The 27,013-nt window shown below is 37.0% G+C and overlaps 4 protein-coding genes across 9 annotated transcripts in view; 2 read left to right on the top strand and 2 right to left on the bottom strand.

Moving 5' to 3' along the window:
* On the top strand, positions 1-3,890 carry LOC111496528 (universal stress protein A-like protein). 4 transcript variants are annotated; one of them, XR_002720469.1, is made up of 6 exons: positions 1-318; positions 406-509; positions 1,006-1,124; positions 2,439-2,542; positions 3,338-3,499; positions 3,669-3,890. XR_002720469.1 is itself a non-coding variant. In XM_023146999.1 (5 exons), exons 1-4 carry the CDS (start codon positions 114-116, stop codon positions 2,530-2,532), a joined length of 522 nt encoding a protein of 173 aa, XP_023002767.1. In that variant the 5' UTR covers positions 1-113; the 3' UTR covers positions 2,533-2,541; positions 3,334-3,882. The 4 variants fall into 4 exon arrangements, 2 of the variants coding, with proteins under 2 accessions (XP_023002767.1, XP_023002766.1); XR_002720468.1 differs by having other exon boundaries at positions 3,633-3,890; XM_023146999.1 differs by having other exon boundaries at positions 2,439-2,541; positions 3,334-3,882.
* Positions 3,891-5,142: 1,252 nt separating this feature from the next.
* LOC111496577 (mitochondrial uncoupling protein 5-like) lies at positions 5,143-6,297 on the bottom strand. Its single transcript, XM_023147062.1, has one exon. The coding sequence runs from the start codon at positions 6,153-6,155 to the stop codon at positions 5,190-5,192; it is 966 nt and encodes a 321-aa protein (XP_023002830.1). The 5' UTR covers positions 6,156-6,297; the 3' UTR covers positions 5,143-5,189.
* Positions 6,298-8,299: 2,002 nt separating this feature from the next.
* Positions 8,300-9,394, top strand: LOC111496580 (mitochondrial uncoupling protein 5-like). Its single transcript, XM_023147066.1, has one exon. It carries the CDS (start codon positions 8,338-8,340, stop codon positions 9,301-9,303), a length of 966 nt encoding a protein of 321 aa, XP_023002834.1. The 5' UTR covers positions 8,300-8,337; the 3' UTR covers positions 9,304-9,394.
* Positions 9,395-9,974: 580 nt separating this feature from the next.
* Positions 9,975-27,013, bottom strand: part of LOC111495950 (rho GTPase-activating protein REN1) — an 18,385-nt gene continuing 1,346 nt past the window's right edge. The window contains exons 4-25 of one of the 3 annotated variants that reach the window (XR_002720399.1): positions 25,708-25,744; positions 25,298-25,374; positions 24,522-24,592; positions 24,346-24,424; positions 23,508-23,643; positions 22,653-22,778; positions 22,478-22,555; positions 22,032-22,087; positions 21,849-21,918; positions 19,235-19,319; positions 17,122-17,365; positions 16,483-16,689; positions 15,247-15,489; positions 14,978-15,027; positions 13,514-13,574; positions 13,352-13,435; positions 12,676-12,738; positions 12,425-12,591; positions 12,216-12,279; positions 11,588-11,737; positions 10,296-10,762; positions 9,975-10,246 (exon numbers count right to left, since the gene is read on the bottom strand). Coding sequence is in view for 2 of the 3 variants with exons in the window: in XM_023146145.1 (XP_023001913.1) it covers positions 10,475-10,762; positions 11,588-11,737; positions 12,216-12,279; positions 12,425-12,591; positions 12,676-12,738; positions 13,352-13,435; positions 13,514-13,574; positions 14,978-15,027; positions 15,247-15,489; positions 16,483-16,689; positions 17,122-17,365; positions 19,235-19,319; positions 21,849-21,918; positions 22,032-22,087; positions 22,478-22,555; positions 22,653-22,778; positions 23,508-23,643; positions 24,346-24,424; positions 24,522-24,592; positions 25,298-25,374; positions 25,708-25,744 (2,436 nt within the window). In the remaining variant the exon portion in view is untranslated. Of the gene's footprint in view, positions 10,763-11,587; positions 11,738-12,215; positions 12,280-12,424; positions 12,604-12,675; positions 12,739-13,351; positions 13,436-13,513; positions 13,575-14,977; positions 15,028-15,246; positions 15,490-16,482; positions 16,690-17,121; positions 17,366-19,234; positions 19,320-21,848; positions 21,919-22,031; positions 22,088-22,477; positions 22,556-22,652; positions 22,779-23,507; positions 23,644-24,345; positions 24,425-24,521; positions 24,593-25,297; positions 25,375-25,707; positions 25,745-27,013 lie in introns of those variants that run through there. The other 2 variants (XM_023146145.1, XM_023146146.1) reach the window with 2 other exon arrangements.

The following is a 27,013-nucleotide window of genomic DNA, read 5'->3' as shown; positions in this document are numbered from 1 at the left end:
TCAGAATCTTACCGTGCTTGGAACTGGAAGTCAGCGACAGAAGGTTTAGAATCACAGCGGAAAATCATCTGCCACTTTCAGGAATCGGAATCGGAATCGGAATCTTGTGAACTATGACTACGGATCTCAGATGCGTGATCGTGGCCGTCGATGGCAGCGAGGAAAGCATGAACGCCTTACGGTGGGCGCTTCAAAATCTCAAGCTCCGACCATCGGCGCCGGGCGTCACTGACAGCACTTTTATTGTGCTGCATGTTCAACCTCCTCCTTCAATCGCTGCCGGTCTCAGTCCTGCTCCAATCCCCTTTGGTGGTCCTAGTTGAGTACCGAACTAATAATTTTCTCGCGCTTGTTTCTGAGCTGATGTTGAAAGTTCTCTGAATTCAATGTTTTAATTGGATGTAGCCGATCTGGAGGTTCCTGCTTTCACTGCAGCGATCGAGTCGCATCAGAGGCGGATTACGGCTGCGATATTGGAACATGCTTCACGGATTTGCGCCGAGTACAAGGTTAGGCTCAAATTGGTTGAAGCTTTCGTATAAATTCATTTTCATTATGCTATTTCAACTTGATTATTGCTGTTGAGTTGCGATTATACGAGTTAGCGTAGTTATTTAACTCGGATCGCAAGTTTATTAATAGATTTTAACATGTCAATTAGTCGTTAGTGGACTTGAGTCGTTAAATTTTCAGAAACTACGATGATTGTCAGCGTGTGGTGGAGTATGGTATGCCACGAGTAAAAGAGTAAAGAAGAACAATCTCAGTTGAAGATTCAGACTCCTTTGGCCTTGTTCGTCTTTTCTTTCACTTTTTTCTCCCAAAACTAACGAAATGATTTTGGAAACGAACCTCCAATAATTTGCTTGAGAATGTGTATATGTGGTGTGTTATTGCTTGTCAAATGTTTAGTCTCAATATTTCTGGGGTATCAATTTCAAGTCGGCATATCATTTTTTCCATTTAAACTAATGGTCGAAGCACATTTCATTATGGGATTTTTAGATGAACGTGGAAACAAAAGTAGCAATCGGAGATCCAAAGGATAAGATCTGTGAAGTGGCTGAGAATTTGCATGCTGATTTGCTAGTTATGGGATCCCGTGCCTTTGGTCCTATCAAAAGGTATGGTTTTATTATATATTTCAGTTTGTCTTGCTATTGTATGTCTCTACTTTTCTGCAAACCACACTATAATCAACTATTAGTCGTTGCTTCACACGTACTTTTCTGCAAACCACACTATAATCAACTATTAGTCGTTGCTTCTTCGTGTGAACAATTCCAGCATTGTAGATTTGCGAATCTTGATGCACGTGACACTGCATAGAAATTAGGCTCTGTCGCGTCTGTTTGTACTGTGTTGCTAACTTGTGCACTATCGAAGTAGGTAAAGATTCCAACTGTTTTGTTTAAAGTAAACTCCAATTACGTCAAAGAATTCATGAAATCATTTGCTTGCATATCCCAAGTATTCCAGTTTTGCCTCCTAATTATAAGTAAAGCTAGAATGACTTTGAAGATATGAATAACCTGGTAGGTCTCAGAGACCTAGCATTCACAATAACACTAAGAATGAGGGGCAGAAGAACACACAAGTACTCTCCCTCTTAGAGAAAACTCTAAGCCCAAAATACGAACAAGTTCCAATGCCATACAAAGGCTTGCTCTGCAAGATATGTGTGAGGCTTCCCATTGTTCATACGTATGTTAGAAAGGCAAGGAAGGAAATTCACTGCTGACAGTTAGTTACAAGTCAGAATGGTGCAGTTAGTGTGTGCGTGTGAATATATGATGTCAGGAGGCCTGCTGTGTAAGGTAGGTTTCTTTTGTAATAAGAGAAGAGGTGAGGAGGGAGAGTTTTCCAGCCCTCTCTAACAGCTAGGTATTTTGTAAGGCCCTAGACTTGTTTATCGGCAACTAATCTAGCTCCTGAAATATATGACATTCTTGATCCTTCCTTTTTTTCTACTCTTCTCGGCTGGAATCATCAATGAGTTGTCTCCTCCTTGATGATCTTTTCTGTAGGTCGAACTAGTGTAAGTGGTCTATACTTTGACTCTGATTTCTGAACATTATGTTCTTGATGGCGTTTCATCTTCCTCTTAATATCAAGAATTGTAAGGGAGATACTTTACAATATACCTCCCCATCGAGACACAGAAGCCTACACGCCTATCCAATACAAAGTTGGGGACCACACCCGCTCCACTAACGCTCACCTCCCTCAACACTAACTAACTAACTAACCATTATCTCCCTTTTCCCCACTCGTGTATGGCAGCATTGTGCTGTTATCATGACCTAGTTTGTTTTGTTATTGTATTCTGGATCACTACAGTTGATGTAATTTCATAAATCTTGTTAGGAAATAACATCAATTGACTGCTGAAGTGAAGGATTATTGAAATTCCTTTGTGATCATACTGCTTTGTGCAGGATGTTCTTGGGAAGTGTAAGCAACTATTGCACCAATCATGTGGAATGCCCAGTCGTCGTAGTCAAGGACAAGTTAAAGGGCAGTTCGTCATGAGTTAAACAGGTACACTCAATACTCCATCAGAGGACTCTTTTATGTGTTTGTCAAAAATATAATTTTACTGTCGATTTTTTTTATTCCTTTACTGCTTTTATGACATTGTTTTAGAGTAAATTGTTTGGTATATTCGGGCACTTTTATGTCAATTGAAATTGTTTATATTAATTAAAAATCTCAATGTATTTCCCTTTGTTAAATGCCTTTTGACTCGAGGATACATGTCACAGGTTCTGGTTCTACATACATTTCCAATTTGATTATTCATACAGACTAATTGTTAAGTTATCTCCTGTCGTCATTTGGGCAGGTTTCAGTTGGTTACACTTGAAAATTGCTTATTTCCCACAGCTTTTTCATTAGGGAATAAAAAGGCAGCCTTGATATTGTCCATCATATTTTAACTTAATAGTTCGTGGGGTTCTTTTGATATAAGAGCAATCCACGTTAATATAGCTTTTAAATTGTTTTTCCATATCTTTTCTTTTGGATTCCTGGATTATTGCTCCCGGGCACTGAATTTTCGTATCTTATGAATGTTGATGGACCATTCTTCTCAAATTTTACCTTCAAAATGGATCCACATAAACGTTCTGTCTATTTACTGGCATTACAATCCAGTTTGTTCATTCTGTGAAGGATTTTCTTAGAATTTTCTTCAGTATGGAACATTATCTAAAGAGATAATCAAGAATCGAGTAAAAGAGATAAGATATGAATGAGCATGTTTCTTTCGATCCCTTTTCTGACATGTGGGTAGCTAATAAGTAATCATTGTGTATTTCACTTACATTGCAGGTTTTTTTTTTTTGTTAAGTGTGCCTGTTCGACGCTCACCGACATGTCTTATCATCAATTGGATTCCTTTTCCGCTATTTTATAATGTTCATAAGCGTTGCAGTTTCTTATGCATGCCACATCGTGCAGCCATATTCATTTTCTTTGTCGTCGAGTTTTCAAAACGGTACGTTTCGCCACTTCATCTGCTGCCTTCTTTGTTTGCATTCAAACATAGTGTCCAGCTGAAAATTGTCTTGCCTTTTGTCAACTTCTACTGCACCGAGCAACTTTTTGTGTATTCTATTTCGTTCCTGTAGGTCTAAAAGCTGGTTTGAATCTCTTTTTCGTTACAGATATTTGATTTCAAATTCATGTGCCTCAACTCTTGGACATAACCTTTTTTCTACTCATCTCTGAAGAACAGTGTTGTCTTGTTCTTTGGCTTGTTATACATACTAGTTTGGTTCTAATACTTTAATTTTGAAGATTAGGACTAAATTTGTAATTCAATAATGTTTCTTACATTTTCAAAAGAAATTATCTGAATTTGAGTAATGGATTGGACCTTGGAGAAAGTAGTTCTACCCACCAGGTCACCACCATGTAAGTTCATTAAGTCATCCCTTAATCTTTGATTAGACAAGTGAACCCTCCTAAACTTGACAAATTCAAGGTACTTCAAGCTCGAACCAAACTGTTCATTGAGAATAATATCAACCACTCACTCGAATCGAATAATATTGACATAGAGTTGTTAGAGATGACACAAATTTCACATGTATCTGTGTAATATCGACATGTGAATCTTTTGATATTAGGAAATACTACATACATAGTATAATGGATAGGAATGGACATTTCACCTTGCAGCAGAAAGACTGAAAGGAATGAACGTTTCACCTTCAGCAAAAGACTACACTGATAGGAATGAACGTTTCTTACGAATGTGCCTAATGCACTCCACATGCTATAAACTCAAACTCAAAGCCAAACAAATGTGCCTAATGCACTCCACATGCTATAAACTCAAACTCAAAGCCAAAGCCAACACGAAGAGAGTCCTAATTTACCCAATTTCACACCATATTTCATAAACACACCAAACAAAACTCTTCGCCTAAACTAATTATCTTTTAAGCCAATATAATATTGTACTTTAACTCACCCAAACACACTTTGAATAGCATAAACTCACCCAAAATACTCTCCCAAAAAGCCAAAACAAACAAACATGGCCAAACTAATCAAAAGAAACAAATTTGCAACTCTTATCAAACTTGCGTTTCTCACTCTCATCCAATAAATGCTGACTGGACACAAACGAATGCTGACTGGACACCAACGTGCATATAACTCACTTAAATTCACTTCAAATCTCACGAATTCACTCAAACAGGAAAGATTGATGAACTATGACCAATATCGTTATTGAAAGAGTCACAAAGAAGGATGAAACGAAAAGGAGTCGTTGCATACATTAAGAAGAAAAGAAGAATGGATAACAAGAGACGGTTTTGACTTTTTTCAATACAAGCTACTCGCTGAGAAAAATTCAACACGCATGGAGAGAAGTTGTATGCACGTTCCACTTATTTCACTTGTTCCAACACATGTCAACTTCAGTAAGACTTCAAAATTTCATTGATTTGTCTTTCTTATATACCTTGGTCAATGTAATTATATATGTCGAAAATATGACGTTGACCTAACTAAAAATTCTTAGTGTTAGGTAGGCATATTAAACAACCATCTAACGATCAGAATTTCAAATATTATTATTAAAACTCGAATAAATATTAAATTAATTGGAACATAACTCAATTAATACATAAACTTGAGTATGTAATTATTCTTATTTATAAAAAACTAGAAATTCAAAATTGATTAAAAATCTTCCTAACTTGTTCGAGTGTGACAAACAAGACCACGGTGAACGGTCCCTGCCGTGAAATCGTCGGAATAAAGCCTTTGTAAAGGGCCATTGGCCCTTCCGCCTTCACCGTCTTCATTGCACAGTCCAACGCCCCACTGTACGGCGCCGCCGCCCCGGCCTCCACCTTCATATTCATTACTCTCGTCTTTATAACATCCACCGGATTTGACGCCACCGCTGCCACGAACCCCGCCGTGAAGCTCGCCGTCACGTGGGTCCCCAGTCCGTCCTTCATCACTCCCTTTTCCAATATCGTCTCTTTGATCTGATCGTACGACGCTAACTGCGCCGCCGTCACGATCATCGCCCGGTTCACCGTAAGCGATGAGCCGCGCCACAGACTAGTAATACCCTCCTGCTTCGACATTCTTGTAATGGCATCCACCACTCCGGCGTAATTCCGCCGCTGAGCCACCGGAAGCCGGCCATCCGCCTGCATTCGCACCATTGCAACGTCAGCCGGGTTCCCCACCGCTGCGCCAATCCCGCCGGCGATTAGCCCCGCCGTGATTTTCCGGGACAGAGGCATATTTCCAGAATTCGGGTCAGACCATTTGGTTTTCAGGACGTCGTAGAGACCCATCCGAGTGGTGGAGTACAGAGTCTGCCGGAGAACAGTGGCAGAGACGCCGGAAAACAGAGCAGCAACGCCTTCAGACTGGACAATCCGCACGCCGACCGAGATGGGTCCGACGCGCGGAGGTTGGGGCGGCGGAATGTGGAAATATTCCGGCGTAACAACGGCGGCGGAACGAGAAGCGTTGAAAGCAACGGCGGGGCGGAGAGATGGAAGCGGCGGTTTCTCGCCGTCTAATTGCATCCGAACTTTGATTAGATCAAGTGGGTGAGTGGAGCAACCGGCAACAATGGAAGCAATTCCACCTTCGGCGAATCCTTTCAAACCCATTTTTGCAGAGAAATCAAATTTGGGGGAAAGAAGGAAGAAGACGAAGATCAAGAAAAGGAGAAGAAAAAATTGGGTATCGGATTTTATGGGTTTTTTCCGACGAAGAGCGGCGGAGAGAAACCGGTGGGGATTGAAATTTGGGGTTTGAAGAAAGAGTTTATATTGGAAATCGCAGGGGATTCGGCGGCCGGATCTTTACGCGTGGCGGGTTGGAAGAAGATGCCGGGAACCCAACAATTCTACCATAATTTGCCTAAATTATTGCTATTACTAATCACTATTAAAATAATATATAATTTTTTTAATAAATAAATAAAAATTAAATTCGTTTTTATTAAATTTAAAAATATTATACCATATAGTTTATATGTAAATTAGTAATTGTAGAAAACTCATATTATAAAACATTTTCATAAATTTGTTAATTATGATTCATAAATATATTATCAAACATAATTTTTTTTTTAATTTTTATCTAGTACCAAATACATACCAAATTAAATTATTAAATGAGAGCCCGTAACAATATAAAGAGAAATCAAAGAAAAATATATACAGAATTGAAGGAGTAATCTCGTAATACTGTTCTAAAATCTTATGAACTTATTAATACAAATTTTAAGGCTTAAACATTTTTATCGAAAAATTTGAAAAGTCGAGAGTTAATAAGTCAAAACAGTCGACTTTTGAATGAATTAAGTAACCTAAAGAGACTGATAATGATTTCCACGTGGATTTTAATTTTAGATGAGAAGTTTTGACCTATTCAATTTTTTCAATTGAATTATTTAATGAATTGAATTATTTAATGGATTGATTAAGATTTGTGAAGTTAAATGGAAATGAGCAAATATATTACTGAGATGGGTTAAATTATAAATTTAGTTTTTAAGTTTTTTTTAAGTGAATTACGGAGCTTTTAATGTTGCACAATTGAATTTATAAGAAATATATATATAATTTTAAAATTTTAAGAACGTACATAAAAACTTTATATTAAAGAGACTTTTTTAGGACCATAAAATTAGTTTAAACATCCCATTTGTAATTTGATCGTTTATTGGTCGGGCTAAATCAAAAAATAAAAAATAAAAATCTAATAAAAAAAAGTTCAAATCATGTTAGGTCTAACAGAGGTAACTTAATATTTTAAATTTATCTATATTGTAGACTAGAGATCCCACGTCAGTTGGAGATGAGAACAAAATATTTCTTATAAGAGTGTGGAAAATTCTTTTTAGTAGACACGTTTTAGAACTGTAAGGCTGATGGTGATATGTAATGAGCCAAAACAGACAATATTGGCTAGCGGTGGATTTGGACTGTTACAAATGGTATTAGAGCCGGACGCTAGGTATAAGGGTGTGGAAACTTATCGTTAGTAGATGCATTTTAAAACTGTGAAGCTGACGATGATACGTAACGGACCAAAGCAGAAAATATTTGCTAACGGTGAATTTGAGCTGTTACAAATGATATCAGAGCTAAACACAAAGTAGTGTGCCAACGAGTACACTGGACATAAAGGTGTGGAAACCTCGAATTTGGGCTGTTACGAATGGTATCTGTGATGTCCCACATTGGTTGAAGAGAAGAACAAAACACCCTTTATAAGGGTGTGGAAACCTTCCACTGGCAGACGTGTTTTAAAGCCTCGAGAGGAAACCCGAAAGGGAAAGTTCAAAGAAGAATATCTGCTAGCGGTGGATCTGGGTGGTTACCGTATCAGAACCAGATACTGAACGATGTGTTAACCACCTCAAATTTTAGCGATTACAAATGGTATCAGAACCAAGCATGGCACGATGTGCCAGTGAGGATGTTGGACACAAGGGTATGGAAAACAGAGACACGATGTGCCAGTGAGGATGTTGGACACAAGGGTATGGAAAACAGAGACAATGGACGGTATGCCAGGGAGGACGGTTAAAACTTGGAGTTAGTGCTTGATTTGTTCTTAATTAATACTTAAACTGGGTGACTCATTCCAAGAAGAAGGCTAAATAAAGAGGAGTCAAAGTCAAAAGAAAGTCAACAACTAGTGGAGTCCACATTAGGGCACCGCTCATTCTTCTTCCACGCCTCACGCGTAAACGTTTCCCAACCCATCTACCCTTTCTATAAATATTCTTCTTCACTTGATTTGCCCAAACAAACCACTTTGTTCTTCTCGATTTCAGAGATGGGTTTGAAAGGATTCGCCGAAGGTGGAATTGCTTCCATTGTTGCCGGTTGCTCCACTCACCCACTTGATCTCATTAAAGTTCGGATGCAATTGGACGGCGAGAAACCGCCGCTTCCATCTCTCCGCCCCGCCGTTGCTTTCAACGCTTCTCGATTCGCCGCGGTTGTTACGCCGGAATCTTTCCACATTCCGCCGCCCCAACCTCCGCGCGCCGGACCCATCACGGTCGGCGTGCGGATTGTTCAGTCCGAAGGTGTTGCCGCGCTGTTTTCCGGCGTCTCTGCTACTGTCCTCCGGCAGACTCTTTACTCCACCACTCGGATGGGTCTCTACGATGTCTTGAAAACCAAATGGTCTGACCCGAATTCTGGAAATATGCCTCTGTCCCGGAAGATCACGGCGGGGCTAATCGCCGGCGGGATTGGCGCGGCGGTGGGGAACCCGGCGGATGTTGCAATGGTGCGAATGCAGGCGGATGGCCGGCTTCCGGTGGCTCAGCGGCGGAATTACGCCGGAGTGGTGGATGCCATTACAAGAATGTCGAAGCAGGAGGGTATTACTAGTCTGTGGCGTGGCTCATCGCTTACGGTGAACCGGGCGATGATCGTGACGGCGGCGCAATTAGCGTCGTACGATCAGATCAAAGAGACGATATTGGAAAAGGGAGTGATGAAGGACGGACTGGGGACCCACGTGACGGCGAGCTTCACGGCGGGGTTCGTGGCGGCGGTGGCGTCGAATCCGGTGGATGTGATAAAGACGAGAGTAATGAATATGAATGTGGAGGGCGGGGCGGCGGCACCGTACAGTGGGGCGTTGGACTGTGCAATGAAGACAGTGAAGGCGGAAGGGCCAATGGCCCTTTACAAAGGCTTTATTCCAACGATTTCACGACAGGGACCTTTCACCGTGGTCTTGTTTGTCACGCTTGAACAAGTTAGGAAGATTTTTAATCAATTTTGATTTGATAATTACCCGAAATGTGGGTGTTATTTTGTAATATCTTCAAATTCTTCATCCTAATAATTTTACATCTAGTAAACACTATTTATTATATAATCTCTAAACGTGAGATCCAATAACCATTGTACCATTGTGAGAAGAACAGAACATTCTTTTAAAAGAACATGGAAACCTCTAAAAACCTTGAGGGAAAGTTTGAAATAGAAATCCCATCTCTATAAACCTTGAGGGAAAGCTTGAAATAGAAACCCCAAAGAGAACAATTTGAAATAGAAACCTCGAAGAGAACAATATTACTAACAGTGCGCTTGAGTTGTTACAATGGGTAACAGAGCCAAACACTAAACCATGGGCCAGCGAGGAAGCTGAGCCTCGAAGGGAGTGGACACGAGGCCGTGTGCAAGTAAGGACGTCGAGCCCCGAAGTGGTAGATTGATGGGTCCCACATCAATTAAAGTAGATGAAGGGGTGAATTGTGAGATCTCACATTGGTTGAAAAAGAGAACAAAACATCTCTTCCTACCACACACATTTTAAAAGCTCGAAAGGGAAAGTTAAAAAATGACAATATCTACTAGCAGTGAACTTAGGCGGTTACACTTAAACTAGTTAAGTTGTAATGAAATAAACATCAAACAATACGAGGAAGATGTCTTTAAATCAAACAATACGAGGCAGTGAAAATTTAAATCAATATTTTGGTCAAATATATGCCTTGATCAGCTGAGTTTGGTCGGTGATTGCCACCACCTGTAGGCATAGTAGTTCAAGTGGTAAGCTTAGAAAAATAAAAAAATGGAATCACAACTGTGAGACAATCCTTGCTATACAAGATAAAAATAGAAACCAAAAAGGCAGATAAATTCGGCAGCTTTGATCAAGAAACTGGTTCCATCTGTACATCTTGGGATTTTTCATCCAGTGTGAAGGGTTCTTCTTCTTCTTCTTCTTCTTCTTCTTCTTCTTCTTCACTCCAAACACATCCATTTTTCACTCACAACTCCAAAGAAAATGTCTTTCTTAATCTTAAAAACACTCTCCGCTAGTATCATCATTCTATTACTTGTCCTTGAAGTTACCTTTTTGTGTATTAAGGCCAAGTTGACTCTCTGGACTTCCTCCTCTCTATCCAAAATGCTGCTTTGGTTTTGGCCTCCTGTTCTTCATCCTTTTATCTGGCATCTGATTTTTGGGGCTGGCTGCCTTGGCTTCCCGCTCGCTTATCGGAGTCCTGAATGGATTGGAGATTGTCAGCAGACCCTTTAGTATCATCTGAGTTTTGGACTGAGCGCTGAGCTTCAACTCCCCTGCCCTTTTCAGAACCGTCGATTGATTGGCCCGAAACTCGTCCCCGGTCCATATTCTGGAGTTCATTTGCTATCTGGCTGCGACGCTCCTTCAAGAAGTTGAGTCTGGTCGTCAGTTTCGTCAGTGCTGAAGAATTGTGATTTGGTCCCAGCTGAAACATACATAGACGAGACGTTAGAATGAGTGAATAACTACCAACCGATCCGATATTTTTCTACAGAAAAGTTCAATGATGTATTGGTCATTGCGACAGAATAAACAATCAACTCGACAAGCAGTTTGCTATCCACTAATTCCACATACGAAACTTGCAACTCACACGACACTGTTACCATTTTTACAAGGCATAATCCACCCATATTGTGAGATCCCACCTCGGTTGGGGAGGAGAACAAAACTTTCTTAGTAAGGGTGTGGAAACCTCTCCCTAGCAGATGTGTTTTAAAAACCTCGAGGGGAAGCCAGAAAAGAAAAACCCAAAGAGAACAATATCTACTAGCAGTAAGCTTGGGCCATTACAAATGATATCAGAGCCACACATCAGGCGATGTGCAAGCAAGGAGGCTGAACCCTTAGGGGGGGAACAAATTGGGAGGTCCTACATCAATTGGAGAAGGGAACGAGTGCCATCGAGGATACTGGACCCCAAAGGAGGGTGGATTGTGAGATCCTACATTGGTTGGGGAAGAGAACGAAACATTTTTTTATAAGGGTGTGGAAACCTCTTCCTATCCGACGCATTTTAAAATCTTTAGGGAAATCCCAAAAGAAAAAACCCAAAAAAGATAATATCTGCTAGGGTGGGCTTGGGCCGTAACACATATAATACGAGCAAAAACAATATTTGTTTTGCGGAACAACGTACAAGGAAAAGTACGTTTCAGCATCACACTCCAAAGCTCTAAATGATTTAGTAACGATAGTAACACAAAACAAGCACGTCAACGGGGAAACATTGGAATTCAAAACATCCTACCTCCATCCTCGCACCAGTCCTCTTAGGATTAGTTAGACCCGTTGCGAAATTGGTTGCCAATACACCTATTTTGGCACTGGGATTATGAGGATCTAGATGCTGGTGCAGAGGGGAATGTTTACTTATTTCTGCATGACCGGAAAGAACATCCTGCAAAACCACAACAGTGGACTTAAGTGAACAATATATTGACAAGCTAGATGGAAAAACGCATTTTGAGAATTGGACAGAGCAGATGAGGTGCCTAACAACAAAATTTGAGGGAGGAGACATGCTTTGAGAATAACAGCTAGTGATATTATCTTAAGAACTCGAGGCATGATTGTACAACCTATAGAACATATCCTGTTCAAGTAAGGTCATAATAGTGATATTATCTATATCAGTACGGAGTAAGTAAGTTCAATCTTGATCCAAGGACTAGGCCAGAACGAACAGTCTCATTAATAAAATAACTCTACAATTGACGAAAATAATCTCTGAGATATGGTCAATTTCAGTGGAAGGAAAGAAACAAACGGCAGATAGTCCAAGTTCTAAGCTGTGAAAATATCAATTAAATTCTACTCGAAAGTGCCATAGACAAGCAAATAGGAAAGGTACAGACAATCAAATAAATGTGATTTACCTTATTTCTGGAGTGTTCAGGATGCGAAGGGGCTAAACTTCCAGCATCCTTCCTCTTGTCCTTCCTGTACCCATTGAATTGTTAATCTCACACGAAGGATTACTAACCACACAAAAAAAAGTTGAAAAAGATAGGAACATTGACCTGTGTAAGAAATATTATTATGATATGGTTACAAGGAGAATAATTTTCAGAAAAGAGAAACCTACAATTTTGTTTGATGATTCTGCATTTGTTGGGAGACATTACGTAAATCAGGTAGGTTACTTTTCTGATCACGTATCCTATTAAGCAGTCCTACAAATTCATCCATCGTGTTGTTTATATTGGCAGTGTCTTTCTCGCCTCGATTGCTTTCTCCAAGATCTGCCTTTGTCTAAACGAATAGCTAACACATTATAGCATTGCAATCTGTCACGTAACCCTACTAAATAAAATTAAAAGCATTAGAAAAACTGACCTTTTCACTAATATTAGCTGAGGGATCTTTCTCCCTTTGCAACTGTTCTCTTAATCTTGCTACCTGAACATTCAATTAATTGCCATGATTAAGTTTTTATCCCATTAGTTAACTTTGCGACATCAATAATCACTTGATTCTGACCATAAACATGCTAAACTTTTTAATATAACAGTGGGTGTCCGAACTACAATTTGACCTCATAACATATGAAAAAAAAAAGAAAAAAAAATCTATCAATTATCTTAGATATACTATCATAACTTAAAATATAGACTAATAGGTACCCAAACTAACAACTTGGATCTCCAACCTTTAGAGTCAACCTACGGCAGTTAGTAGAAACAAATGAAAAAAAAGAAAAAGAAAAAGAAAATCTTAGATAGGTTACTGTGACAACTTGAACTATACCCTAAAAGGTATCCAAACTAACATCTTGTTATTTGGACTGCTCAGTCAATCTATGATAGTTTGCACACACACACACAAAAAAAAAGACAAAAAAAAAAAAAAAAAAACTGGTACTACGGGAAAATGAAAAGAAAAGTAGAACTTTTTGAAAGAGTCAAGGGTTGTAATTTTCAGTTCGATTAACTTAAGACATATTAATCACATTTAGATAATAAAGAAAGTAAAACTAAGAGTGGTGGGATTATTGGCCCCATGAAGAGTTTACTTCTTGCTCAAGAGTTAGACGACGCTCTTGCAAGATCTTCTTTCGGTTTTCCAAGCTGGATTGGAGAACCGCATTTTCTCGCGCCTGAAATAAGAAATATTGAATTAATATAAAGATTGAAAAACTAGAAAAGAAACATCTAAAGGCACTGAAAACCTATACCGCCTCCACGATTTTATTTTGCAGTTCACATTTAGTGGCCTCAAGTCTCTGAATCTCAACCCTGAAATAAGTACAAAAAGTTGTCAAAGCATATTTAAGACATCGGATAATGAAGAAAAGAAAGTGCTAAGATAATCATTTTCCAAGAAGTCAAGGTCAAAGATAAGTAATAATGTAATTATTTGAAAAAACTAAAATTATGTCTCGTGATATAACTGATGACTTAGCAAATATATATACAAAAGAAAAATCTCATGAAATATAAACACTCAATCCAAACGATACCACCTTGCCCCAAAACCATTTTCAATTCATATCTATGGACTTAAAAAGTTCAGTGTAACAAAGTCCTTAAGAATTATAAGATTCTGTAGACCAACAAATGACATAATCAGGAAATGTCATGTCCAGTCCTTAACTGGAAGACTAGTCCCTAAATAAATTCACGAGACTTTTGTTCAAAATATTTACAAAGACTGTAAGTTCCAATCCACAGTCCCCAATTTGGCTTACGATACTTGATAATAAAATTAAAAAAGTTTTCAAAAACCAAACCATATAGTCTTGATACTAATCTATACCAAATTGCAAAAAAAAAAAAAAAAAAAAAAAATCATTGTAAAACAACCATTCTCCTTTACGTATTATTTAACTCCAATTCAAGAACATTATTGTCCAAATGGGTGCCAAACCTAGGGAGAAAATGGAAAACAAGGTTATTCCTCCACTAACATCCGCCCCGCCCCCATTTTGAAGTTTTGAGTACCAAAGAAAGTCAAAATTCAACCCCTGATCTGTGTTTGACAGAAGCATTAATACGGCAGACAATCTTCAAGGGAAATTTCCGTGTAGGGCATTATCTCCCTCAGTGAACAGCCTTTGTACCAGAGATGAGGAGACTATTGGCCAAATTTTCATTCGTTGTCCTTTTCCCAGGGGCCTGGTTGTTTAAGATGAAGCAACTATGTTTATAGATTAGCCTCCAGTAAACTCTGGAACATTGGCTATGTGAGGCGCTTGGGGATTGTCTTTCAAAGGTTTAAAGCTAAGGTACTTAATAATTGTGCGGTTAGAGTTCTCCTTTGGCACCTATGGAAGGAACAAAACCAAAGCGTTTTTTAAAATAAGTATTCTTTTGACTCTTTTGTCAGAAATGTCAAGGCATACTTCTTGGGGTATTCAAATCACAAAAAGTACTTTTGTAATTATAGCCTCCTCATAACAATCAATGATTGGAAATCTCTCCTTGTGTAGTTCCTTGGGAGGGGGTTCTCCCTACCCTAGCCCGTAAGATGTCTTTTCTTTTGTGATTTATATATTTCTCTATTTCCTTTTCCTATCAAAAAAACATTCCTGCACCCACCACAGAAAAGAAACAAAAAAGAATCTATGGTAGCTTAATATACATTATACTCGTGTTGACAATTCAGACAACGTAAGGAGTCTTGCATGATCATCACTTACTCTTCGCCGAAATCATAATCAATGGATTCCAAGGAGAGTTTCTTCTTTGCCTGCGCTTGTATAAAAAAAATAAAGCTTGTTAAACTAGCTGCAGGTGCATGAAAAAAGGAAATGCTAGATTAAAGAAACAAATGAAGAAGAAAATTCAGACGAATCTCTAACAACAGCTAAAACTCTTATGATGCCCACTTTAGGAAGATGGTGAGGGTTGAACAAAATGGGATGCAAAACGTTGGCAGGAAAGGGGGAGAGAAAAGAGTTTCACTCACAGGCGTGCGTCCCCAAATGGTGAGACGCTTTGTCGTGTTGGAACTTTTATTAGATGTAGTTGGAGAACCTTCAAAGCTTTCGGATGCACATTCAACTTCACAGGACTTCTCATCCTTAATTGGTGAATTACCTCTACCTCGATCAATTTTGTCATGGATTCTCTCCTTTGATGACTTTGGCTTCATTCCATTTACATCACACATATCGGAATTCTTCGAACTAGTACTCAATACGTCAGAACCCTGCAATGTAGTAAGAACAAGTATTGACATATTTCTCAGCTGACACTAAATAAACTTTATCAATGGACCCACCAAAGTTGGAAACTTTAAAATTAATATCAAGGAACTCATTATGAACCACTCTAAAAGCAAGATATCAGATCTCAAAACACGACAAATTTTAACTTGGGATTGAATTATTTGCATCTGAATCAAGTTATTTGATATGTGTGCTGAATAAGCCTCTAGAGTGATTTTCAAATACTGGATTTTAGAACCTTTCCCCTAATCCCTCGGGGGAGTTTACTAAAAGTAAAACACAAATACAATATTTATAAATTTATAAGACGTTCTCCGTAGACCCCTAGGAAAGTTCACTTACTATAAGATTACTGAGAACTAAGAAGCAAAGGTCCAACTGACTTACATTAGGGGGAGGGACAGTGGGTCAAGTGACGATTAAAAGGGCATTTTTGTCGTCACATGCATTGATGTTTGAGAGTATCAGTAAACGGGACCAGTAGCCATAAAGGAAGGAGATTGATTAGAAGGCTAGGTTGGAAAAAAAAAAAAAACTGAATAACAATACTATAAAGTAGTAAGTGAGAAAGGGGTGTCAAAAAATTAGCATATGATCCGGGGATCTTGAATTTCCTGCATATTGTGCGTCTAAGAAGGCAAAAAATTAGCATATGATCCGGGTATCTTGAATTTCCTGCATATTGTGCGTCTAATAAGATTTTACCTCCTATTTTAACAAAGAAATTGATAGAATTTCTAATTTGATTATCCAGCATTGAACCTCCTTCACTACCCCCAAAGGGTAAAACAGGAAAGTAAAGTTTGAATAAAATAAATCTTTTTGTGCAATAATGGTAAAAAATTAACTCTAGGTTAGTAGTACAATAGGATTACGGTGATATTTATATTTTGTCAGATCTTTATAGAATGATGGTGATACTTCCATCTTATCAAATTTCTATGCAGCTGAGGTGAGAAAGTATAGAGACGTGCCTTATCATCATATAAATCATGCTCCCCAGAGCCGACACTCCCACTACAGGTTCCAGCTGATTCAAGCTCATCGTCTGTTGCCACATCAGAACCAGTAGCATCATCTTGTTCTTCATCATCATAAGACATATCATCATCACTTGCCTCCTCGCTCTCACTTCCACTCTCTTCTGAATCGGAGTATAATATAGGGGACATAGAACCTTCCTGCAATCACACTAGTAACTTATGGATCTCAAATTACAAGGTGATTATTCTTCCAACTATTTTGAACTATGATATCTAAATACATAAAACTAGACTCCTTGGATTATAGCAAGTTTTTTTTTCTCTTTTATTTTATTTTCAGCCGTACACATTGTAGTGAGGGGGGAAACATTTCTAAATAATATGCCTAATTCTGAAATACTATTTTCTCTTTTCGGATCAACCATAAAAATCATAAGTAGTCAGTAAATAAAACTCAACTAGGCCAAGAAACACACGCTTGCGCATAGAAAAACTCACAAAATGAAATGCATTTAATCCACCAACTATTATCTAAAAATGCAACATGATATGACATCTCTCTCATTACATGCTACGAATATCTGCTTAATACTAGAAATTTTGAAATATAAGAACAAATATAATAGTTACCCCAAAAATTTTGCCATACTCCTCCAGTAGAGTAATAACTATGGCTTGAGCATGGTTTGCTGCGGCAGCTGCACGAAGAAGTTGAATGGAACCATCACCCCCCACGTCAAAATCAGTTTCAATTTCACATTCACCAGCTAAAAGAGGACGAAGGAGTAAGGGGGCCATGCAAGCTGCCACAGCTGAAGAGCTCATTCGATTCTCAGCTTTATGAGAAGCCACAGCTTGCATCATCATAAGAATTCTGTCGCAGGAATATAAGAAAGAATTTGTGAATAAAAAGATGGATCTAAAAGCTAAAACTTTACGAAAAAGGGGGATGGAAAAAATATAAAAATCCTTAAGTAGAAAAATGAAAAAAAATATTCCCCATGGAATATAACCATCGTGATATGAACCAAAATATCTCAATAAGGAAGATGTGAAAAAAATGTTGTTCAAATTACCACAAGACAAACTCAAGTTGCAATTTATGGCACATTAAAGAAGAATCAATCTTCATTTATTCTTGGATGGTTACAAATTCTAGGTGGATGATAATCTAGAGTTATGGTATTTTATTAATGTATTTTAAGACATTTTATTCATTTTAAGGTTTCATTTACCAAGTGGTTAATTATGACCATAAAGTATGAAAGTTACCATTCTTGAAATGCCTCATGGAAGATCAACGGTTTATATTTTGAGGCTAAATAAAGCCATATATGTTGTCTTTGTAAAGTAGATTTGAAAAAGGTAGAAAAAGAGCATTTGTGTTTTCTTTTAGCCAAGGGCTTTACAATTCTATGTAGTTTAGGTTGCATGTTCAGAATCATTCACGCTTGACATGATCAATTTTGCTTGTGGAGTGATTCGAATCTCAAACAAGTGTTCTTGCCTTGAGATATTCGATTAACAAGGTCCAGATCTTAATTTCCCTTGGAGTGATTTCTTATCGTTTTGAGGTTCTTGTATATTTAGATCTAAAGGTCTTATTCTTCAATAAAGTTGTTAGATCAAATTCCAAGAGATTTGGAATGAATTCAAATTGATTAGCGGGTTTTTTCATTTTCGAACTAAGGGTTTACATATCTAGGCGCTTATGAAGGTTCTTAGATTCAATTAGCTAGGATTTTCTATATCATACCGCTAGAAGTATTTTGTTGATAGCCAAGAAAATAATAGGGGCACGACCAAGAAAATCACCATAGGTTAGCCTAGTGGTCAAGAAGGGCCAAGGATTTTAGAGGGAGTGAGTTCAAGTCATGGTGCCCACCTACCTAGGATTTGAAATCCTATGAAGTACCTTGTCAACCAAATGTCGCTAGATCAAATGTAGTAGGATCTAGCGGTTGTCCTATGAGATTAGTAGTGGTGCGCACAAGCTAGCATGGACAATCATAGATATCAAAAAAAATAAAATGCATTGAACATATCATAACTTTAGTAGATCCTTTTTGTGTTCATGTACAGTATATGGTCTCCACTGGGTGTGTCTCCAACAAATCTTTTTGTAATATTCCCTTTCTCATCATCGATCTAGATTGGAGACCCGTTTTTTTAATGCACCTACCCCTAACGCTTAGGGATTCCACACCCTAAGGCCTTTAGGATGTCTCTTCTTTTTTTTTTTTTTTTTTTTTTTTTTTTTTTTTTTTTTTTTTTTTTTTTTTTTTTTTTTTTTTTTTTTTTTTTTTTTTTTTTTTTTTGTCTATGGGAATATCTCTGCTACTTATCCAAAAAAATTATAAATAAATAACAATATCATAATAGTCTCTCAAGTGGTCAAACCTACAGGTCTATTGGGTGTAGTATAATAGAAAAAAAATTATACTGTACTCCCGAGAAATGCATGACCTATCTTATCACTCAAAACCGTCACATGTATCCAACGTTCAAGTTAATGAATGTTTGTACAAACTAGCGAAAATACCAATCAAGCCAGCCTCACAATGAATCTTATCTACCAAATACTCCGTCCCAGAGAAGTAACAAGATGAACATACTTCACAAACATAAATCATAAATATGGTTGATAGCATACATCATCAAGGTTGATTTCCTCTAATCAACTTTTAAAGTTAAATAGAAAGAAAAGAAGTTGCAAAATAGACAAAGCAAGGGCTATAGCTACCTCTGCAGTAAACGGCGATTTGGTTCTGGAAAGGTTTCATATATTGCAGATCGCATAGCATTGACTCTGCCACCTCGTTCAGTTTCTAGTATGAAGTGTTGTACGACACAAAAATAAGAAGAATAGAATATGTTTAAAAAAGAAAAAAAAAAAAAAAGAGGAAATGGTTAGGAAATAAAGAAACTTCATTGAAAATATTATAAAAAATAAAGAATAAAATATCCAAACTTTATTACTAACCTAGAGAGTGAAATTCCAAAAAAAAAAAAAAAAAACAAAACAAAACAAAACCGTTAGACCTACCATAACTAAAGTTTACACTTGAAAGGGTAGAAACGTCAAGGATGCAATTCCTAGTCACTTTTGGGTTTGTCAATAGTTGTTTTAGGACAATAATTTTTCTAACAAGAACAAACTTTTTACGGAAGAAAAGTAAAGAGGCTGATATTCAAAAGATACCATGTGAAACACAAAAACAAAAAGATCACAAAGATAAAATAAGTTAAGAAGATAATTGTACGTGGAACAAAACAATTAGCTTAGTGTGTTCTATCTGGTGAGTTCATATACACCTTGGGAGAATTTGGCCCTCTCAAATCGGCCAACAGTATATAGGTGTGTAATCTTCCTGTTTATCATGTTCTTACTTTTTTTCTTCTTCTGTTGAAAGCATTCTTACCCTCCTAGAAGTAACTTTGTACAATCTGGTTTTGTAATTTCAAATTGTGCTTCTCATAGTGTGAGTACGTAGGTGCTCGTGCACATACCAGTGATGTGATCCAAGCATGTTATAGAATATGAATGACATTGTTTCCAGCAAGTTATCTACTTCGATGGTTTAACATCAGCAAAAGTGCCTTTATTTCAAGCTTCAGTAAACTTGTACTGTCCCAGGGTGGTAACAGAAACTCGTTTAGAAACAAAACCTGAACTTCCTTTATTTTTGTAATTTCCTTTCCTCGTATCACAATCGAGACCTCCAGCTCATTTAACTTCATTTAAACTCTCAATTTCACCCGAACTCTAAATCTCACAGAGGAAGGCTTTTTAGCTCTGCACATTACCGAATCTTAGATTTAAGCTTCCCTTTAGGCCAACGCGAAATGAGGGAACCTCCAAAAAAGTAAATGAATACAATCAAGTTCTAACACTTGAACGCAGGCCATCATGGAGGATCAGAACTCTTCCAACAAGATTCCAATGAAGGAATAAACTAACCATGACTATCCTTCGTATGCTAGAGCCAGGAGGAACGTCTCAAGCTGAAATTCCAAACGTCAAGAAAACTAGGAAAATGATAAGATGCGATCCTTTGAAGTCCACGCACTTTACTTTTGGAAAATTTGTCCAACCAGACCTCAACCACTAGAAATCTACCAATGCAACGAGAAAACACCCGCTTTTATAAGTTCATCAGGTAAAAGAAAGTACTGGACAGATGAAGATCGCTCAAAGAAAGACTCCAAAACTCAGTTTAACTGAGAAAATCTTCATATGTTTTTGGCGAAACCTCAGCCTAGGTGCAAATTGAGTAATATGTTAGAAAAGAAAATTTGATGCAGTCAATACCCTCCTAAGTTTCTTGGATCAACATCAATTGCCACGCTTTTTTTTTTCACCGTTTTTCCATGCAAATACTTTGATGTCATAATTTGTGGTAATACTTTTTGTAATCTCAATATGTCAGGTTGCACATGAAAGGAAATGATGTACACGACATACTGGCCTAGTTCAAAAAAGTATCATTTCCTCTACTCAAGAATACAGTCGATAGTGTGAATTAAGAGCTAGAAAATGCCAGTGCATAACCCATAAAAACTATAAAATTTGACTCTCTAAACAGATGTGTATACAATAGGCTTCAAGTATATTTCACTTGTTAAAGACAAGGAAAACTGCACCGCTGTCCAAAGAGACTAGAACTGAAACCATGTTAGTGAGGGAGATGAAGGAAGGTTAGCTAACGATTGGGATTTAGGCAGATTAAAACTGGGATTTAGCCGATGAAAAAGAAGAGTGAGGTCGAAGGCATTATTTTGAGGACTCCTAGTTGTATTCTTTCCTTCTTTCGATCGATGAAAGTCGGAGGTTGGGACCTATCAGTTTGTAAATTTCAGTTTCTTCTCTCCAAAGCAATGACCTTAACAAACATAAAGAGCTGAAGTTGGCAATCAACTTTTCAATTTAACAAGAATTCTCTTTCACAAAAATAAATAATAAAAGAACGAAAGAACGAAAGCAGGATCAAAGTATAAGAAAGACGAAGAAAGACGAAAACCCAAACTCAAAAAAGTTTTGTCTTCCCTTGAAATTTATAAGAGAATTGAACATTCATTAGTAGAAATTTAAAAGGTGAAAATGACAGCTTCACATTTATTTATATTAAAATAAACCAAAAAAATGTTGCATGACGTACATGAAAACAAAACCATTGAGAATGATCCTGGTTTAAAAAGTGTCACCTTGAATACCTTTCATTTGCATCTGTATTTTTATCCTTCCATCATTTCTAGTCTATAGGTCATGCTTTTTCATATGAAAGAATGCATGCTTGTTGTCCACCTGGTAACTTAAATTATTTAAGATATTAAAATTAGGTGCTCCGATGACTTACTGCTTGCTTCTAATAAAGCGTTACAGCAAGATGCTGGAACTGGAGATGATGGTAACTCCCGGATGACATACTGTAATATTGCATAAAAAAACATGAGATAGAAGAAAACTTTTATAGCAGGCAACAACTTTTTTGAGAAAAAATTGCCGTCGGTCGTATTCAAATTTTGAATAACTTTTCTACCTTCACGCAGTCACCCACTACATGTGCATCTTCTTCTGGAGAAAACTCGATTTTTCCTGCAGTATCAATAAAGCATGAACAAACAATATTTCTGATAAGGACTTTGTTATCAAACTATTTTAAATCTTAATTTATAAGACTTAAGTCCAACTAAAATAATGAGAAGAGGGCAGTCAGTAAAGCCAGTAAATAAGTGTAAAGACAAAAATGCATTACTAACAAAAAGAAAAAAACTCCAGAGACCACAGTAGCAACAACCACCTACTCTTTTGTGCGTAATTTGAAAAGTGGAAGGTACATGTACAATTCATCGCATCAGTAGGAGAGAAAATAAAGTCGTGAATTTCGTTAGTAACTAAGGAATGAAACATAATTACAACAGGATGCTATCAACAATATAATGGATATTAAATCTAGATGATCATTATAATAATCAAATAACTGACCCTGCTCATATCCCCGCAGACGATGTTCAACATCATCAACATCTGCAGCTTGTCGCAAAATGCCTTCTACTTTGACTCCTGTTATTATAACTCAGATCCATTAGCTCAAAAATTCAATCATATAAGATTTTCAACAGAAAGATGTCTTCATAGGCTAGAATCTAGATTAATTTACCATGGGTTTCTATAAATCTAAGGGCTTTCTCCAGAAAAGAGGGAGTTCCATCAACATCTTCCAAAGCAAGCAAAATTGGCCTACCAAGGACTCTGGGTCTTCCAGGTTGTGGTTGGCCATCTTTCACTAGAAAAGACATAGAGAGAACATCAATACATCATCAACGAGGCGAAAAATGAAGAACAGCGTGCAAGTTATTGAAGTTGAAACATATTACAACCAGGCCCAATTAATTGAAGATCCAGGTGTCAAACAAGAATGAACCAAACAGACCAATCGCATTTGATAAAGTTCACTTATATAAGAAAAAAAAAATAATAACAACAAACAAAAAAATTCATTGAAAAAAAACGAAAAAAAAGCTAATGCTCAAAAGACAAACTCCATAAGAATGAAATAAAAAAGCATGAAAAACAAAATTATTGAAGTATAACTATTTGGTATAGTTTTTTTTTTACAAAATGTCTAACAAGTATAACTATTTAATTAGGAATAACAGTTTTTCCATCATCAAGTTTCTTAAATTTTGGTACGTTCGCCATGCATCACCCAAAAAGGACTGTGCAAGTCCACAGTTACACCCAAGCAGAATATACATATTCTTAACGCAGGCAAAGGCAAAACTTCTGGCAAATGTAACCACGTGAATGATAAAAACGTCTTGTACACTTCAAAGGAAACTGAAAATCTGAAATTTAGCTTAATCACATAAACTTCTCTTATAAAGTTTACGAGGTTAAGCTAAAAGAACAAATATAAAGAGTATTGCACAAACACCGGAAATAGAAATAGAAACAAAAATAACAATAACAATACAAAGTGGTGTCTATAGACAAATAGATGAAAAAAGCATACACGTCTCTGAAGACCCATTATTTGGTTCCATCTTATCATTCTTCAAGATACCATTAGCATTGGCACTACTGGGTGCCTGTGCCAAAGCATTTTCCAGTGCGGCTTTCCATTCATAGAGATCCTCCAATGTTTCAGCCTGCAACATTAGACAACAAATGGTGCAGCAGGCTGTGAGGTACATACTAGATAAATAAAAACACACTTCATTTACTTTTGATTCATTTCAAATCTTCTCACTTTCACTTTCCGTCGAATCCAGGTTTTTTTTTTATAAAAAACGAAACTTTTTCTTGAATAAATGAAAAGAGAATAATGCTCAAAATATACAAACTCCACAAGAGAGTGAAACAATAATAATAAAAAAAAAAGGTGAAGTAAAAGCAACCAAAAATAAACAAAAATCCTGAAATGAAAACCCATCAAAAGACTTTGAAAGAGAATGCCGAGAGGAAGCTTATAATCTGGAATGCAGTCCAAGCTAAAACAGAATTATATCAGAACGCAAAATACGCTTAGAATTATTTCTAAGAACGATTGTTTCGGAAAGAAAATATCCAAGAATGCAATTCAAGACTTTAATATCAGCAATTTTCATGAGTCATGACACTAATTTCTTTAATGAGCTTACGGATTTTAACAAGCAAATATTTAAGACAAATTAAATGGAAGAAGATAGAAAATTTTTATAATGAGCATACACAAGTTTGTATGCCAAACCTAGGAAAGTGACCAAAATGATAAAACAGAAGCCAAAAATGAAGAACCTAAAAGGTCAAGAGAAAAGTTACACTTTGGCTAAAGAAATGATAGAAGAAAAAAGAATGTAGAGAGAAAGCACCTTGAGTGTGAATGCACGTCCTTCTCGACCATCAGGAAAGAGCACGGTCAAGAGTTTTTTTTCACTTTTCACAACAACACTTGAAAATGTAGGGTGATACCATTAAATTAGTTTGCTGCCTCAGTTTCCTTGTAGAGATAACGCAAGTACCATCTAAATTCAGAAAACAAGCTAACCTGCCTGAATTGTTGAGATCAATGCCACCGAGAGTCAAATTCGCCTCACCCCCTTTCTGAGGAACAGCATTCTGAAAGGTAGGGCAGCTGTCAGACTAAAAGTTCAAAACTCAAAAATTCAGAAGTTAAAAAGAAAAACAATCAATCATAGCAGAGAGTACATCATACACATGTATCATGTGCATATAAATTACAGAGTAAAGGTCATATTAAAATAGCTTCAGGTTGTTTTTATGTGACAGACAAACTAGTAACTCCAAGTGTCTCATCCTCCTACTTGAAACAAGATCATGAGGCTAGCTTTAAATCACTTAGAGTTAAATGGAACTCAAAATCAGACTCGGGACAAAGATGAAAAGATAAATCTACGCCTTCAGTAAAGCTACCTCTTTTCGATCTTTAAGTTCAAAAGAAATAAGTTGAAATCCAATTGTCTATATCTCTATAGAACTACTCTCGAAGATAACTATAACAAGATGTTAGGTATCCAAGATGAATTTTTTTAAAACAAGAAACAAAATACCCAAGAGGATATTCAAATATGGAAATAACAAAATTTGTGAAGATGGTGGTCTTCACCGTAGAGGCAGCCGTCTCAGAGGGTTATAACTCTACTGACTCTAGGTCGTTACCTAAATGATAACTAACTATCCCTACACACGATTCCTTCCCGAATACTCACAGCATCAAGCTACTAACTGACGGCAGTAAATAACACGAACATTCACGAATGGGCCCTAAAAAGCATGATCAAATATAAAAAGGAAACCACTTACTGGATCACTTCGAAAAAAAACCAGTGAAGTACGTGTTAGGATGAACCATCTCTTTTTCCAGGACGTCCATCCAATCCCTGATTTTAAGGACAGTGATTAAGGCATATCAATTCAACTAAGTATATTACAGGAGTAAGAACAATGTATATATATATGGTAGGAACAATTTACAAGCAGCTGTTAATTTTCCATTTTCCCTTTTTTTCCTGTCTTCTGTTTTTCCATTCTTTTTTTATTTTTATTTTTTTTTTTGTGTGTGTGGGCGCGCGTGAGGGGGTAAGTGAATTAGCTTTTCCAACTTCAAGGAATAAAAATCAACATGTGTCATTATGGTGAAGAATCGATGTTCTAAACGTCTGATATGAATGGTGTATCCTCCTTAGTTCTTGCTATTTCTTAATACAACACACCTTTTGATGATAGGAAAAGTGGCCCACTCTTGAAAACCTGCAATACAGTCAAGCACTTCAGGTACGTAGCTTAAAACTTCCCCCAGAATTGATGAAAAAACATAATGATAAATTTATGTGAGACACCTGGTTAAAAGTAACCAGAAAAATTACATGAGAAAAAAATAGCCAGCTACACGTAATAAATAAATAGCTATATTGCTTATTAAGTTGCGAGCCTTCATAAACATGCCTTGTTACTGGCTTAAGTCTTGTCACCTTTCTGATTCAATCAATGTAGAAACTATAGGTTGGTAAACAGAAAATGCTCTTTTCAACGTTAGACCAGATACAATAAACGGTGCCGTTTAATAAAAACCAAAGCCACTGGACGCTAAAGCCAAAAACTCTAAGAAGTTACCCAACATTATTGTTCCAAGCCAAATAGTGTTATTGTTCCAAGCCAAGTACACTATTGGAATTAATTCCCTCTTCCTCTTTTATGTTCCAGCTGAAAGAGTTTCTGTAACTTCTATTGGATTCTGGTAGACGCTTTGTTCCATCTCCAAAAAATCATGAAACAAATTAAAATAAAATAAAAAATCAATTCCCTCTTTATGAAGACCAGTTATATGACGTAACAACATGGGAACAAACACTCTAGCTCAAATACAATGTTCCATGTTCGACTAAACATATCCAATTGACATCCATTTGGTTTGTGATTGAGAGCTACTAAATCAAGTCCAATTTCTGTACATCCCTCGTTGAATCAGGTCGCGGATTGCTAATCAAAACTAGCTTCTCATCCTCAACTAATGTTCCTGCAGTCGTTGCACTCGCCCTTCTCTTAAGGTAGGAAGTTAAAGCAGCCTTTATAGAGTGTTGTTCCAAGAAATAAGTAAAAACCACCACATGCTAATTCCTCGAGTTGCTTTGCGAGGAATTCCACAGCCTTATTTTCCATCACGCACTAGAATTGCATCGCACGGATGCCAAATCAAGTTCATTCATTATTTTCGCTACTTGAGTCTTTAGCGAGGGAATTAATCCTCTCGTCCAAGATATCCATTCAGCAATCATTTTAATAAAACGCTCAGCGAGCAGACAATGCGATATCAGGAGCTTATATGTGAAATCTCAACATCAAGGAATTGGCGGAATAAGACGAACTCTGGATATACAAAAATCAAATCCAGAGTGCAAAAAGAAATACAAAAAAAAAAAAAAAAAAAAAAAAAAAAAAAAAAAAAAAAAAAAAAAAAAAAAAAAAAAAAAAAAAAAAAAAAAAAAAAAAAAAAAAAAAAAAAAAAAAAAAAAAAAAAAA

Source organism: Cucurbita maxima, unplaced genomic scaffold, assembly GCF_002738345.1.
Source record: "Cucurbita maxima cultivar Rimu unplaced genomic scaffold, Cmax_1.0 Cma_Scf00022, whole genome shotgun sequence".
In the NCBI taxonomy this organism is placed as follows: Eukaryota; Viridiplantae; Streptophyta; class Magnoliopsida; order Cucurbitales; family Cucurbitaceae; genus Cucurbita; species Cucurbita maxima.
This window is presented reverse-complemented; position numbering and strand designations above follow the sequence as displayed.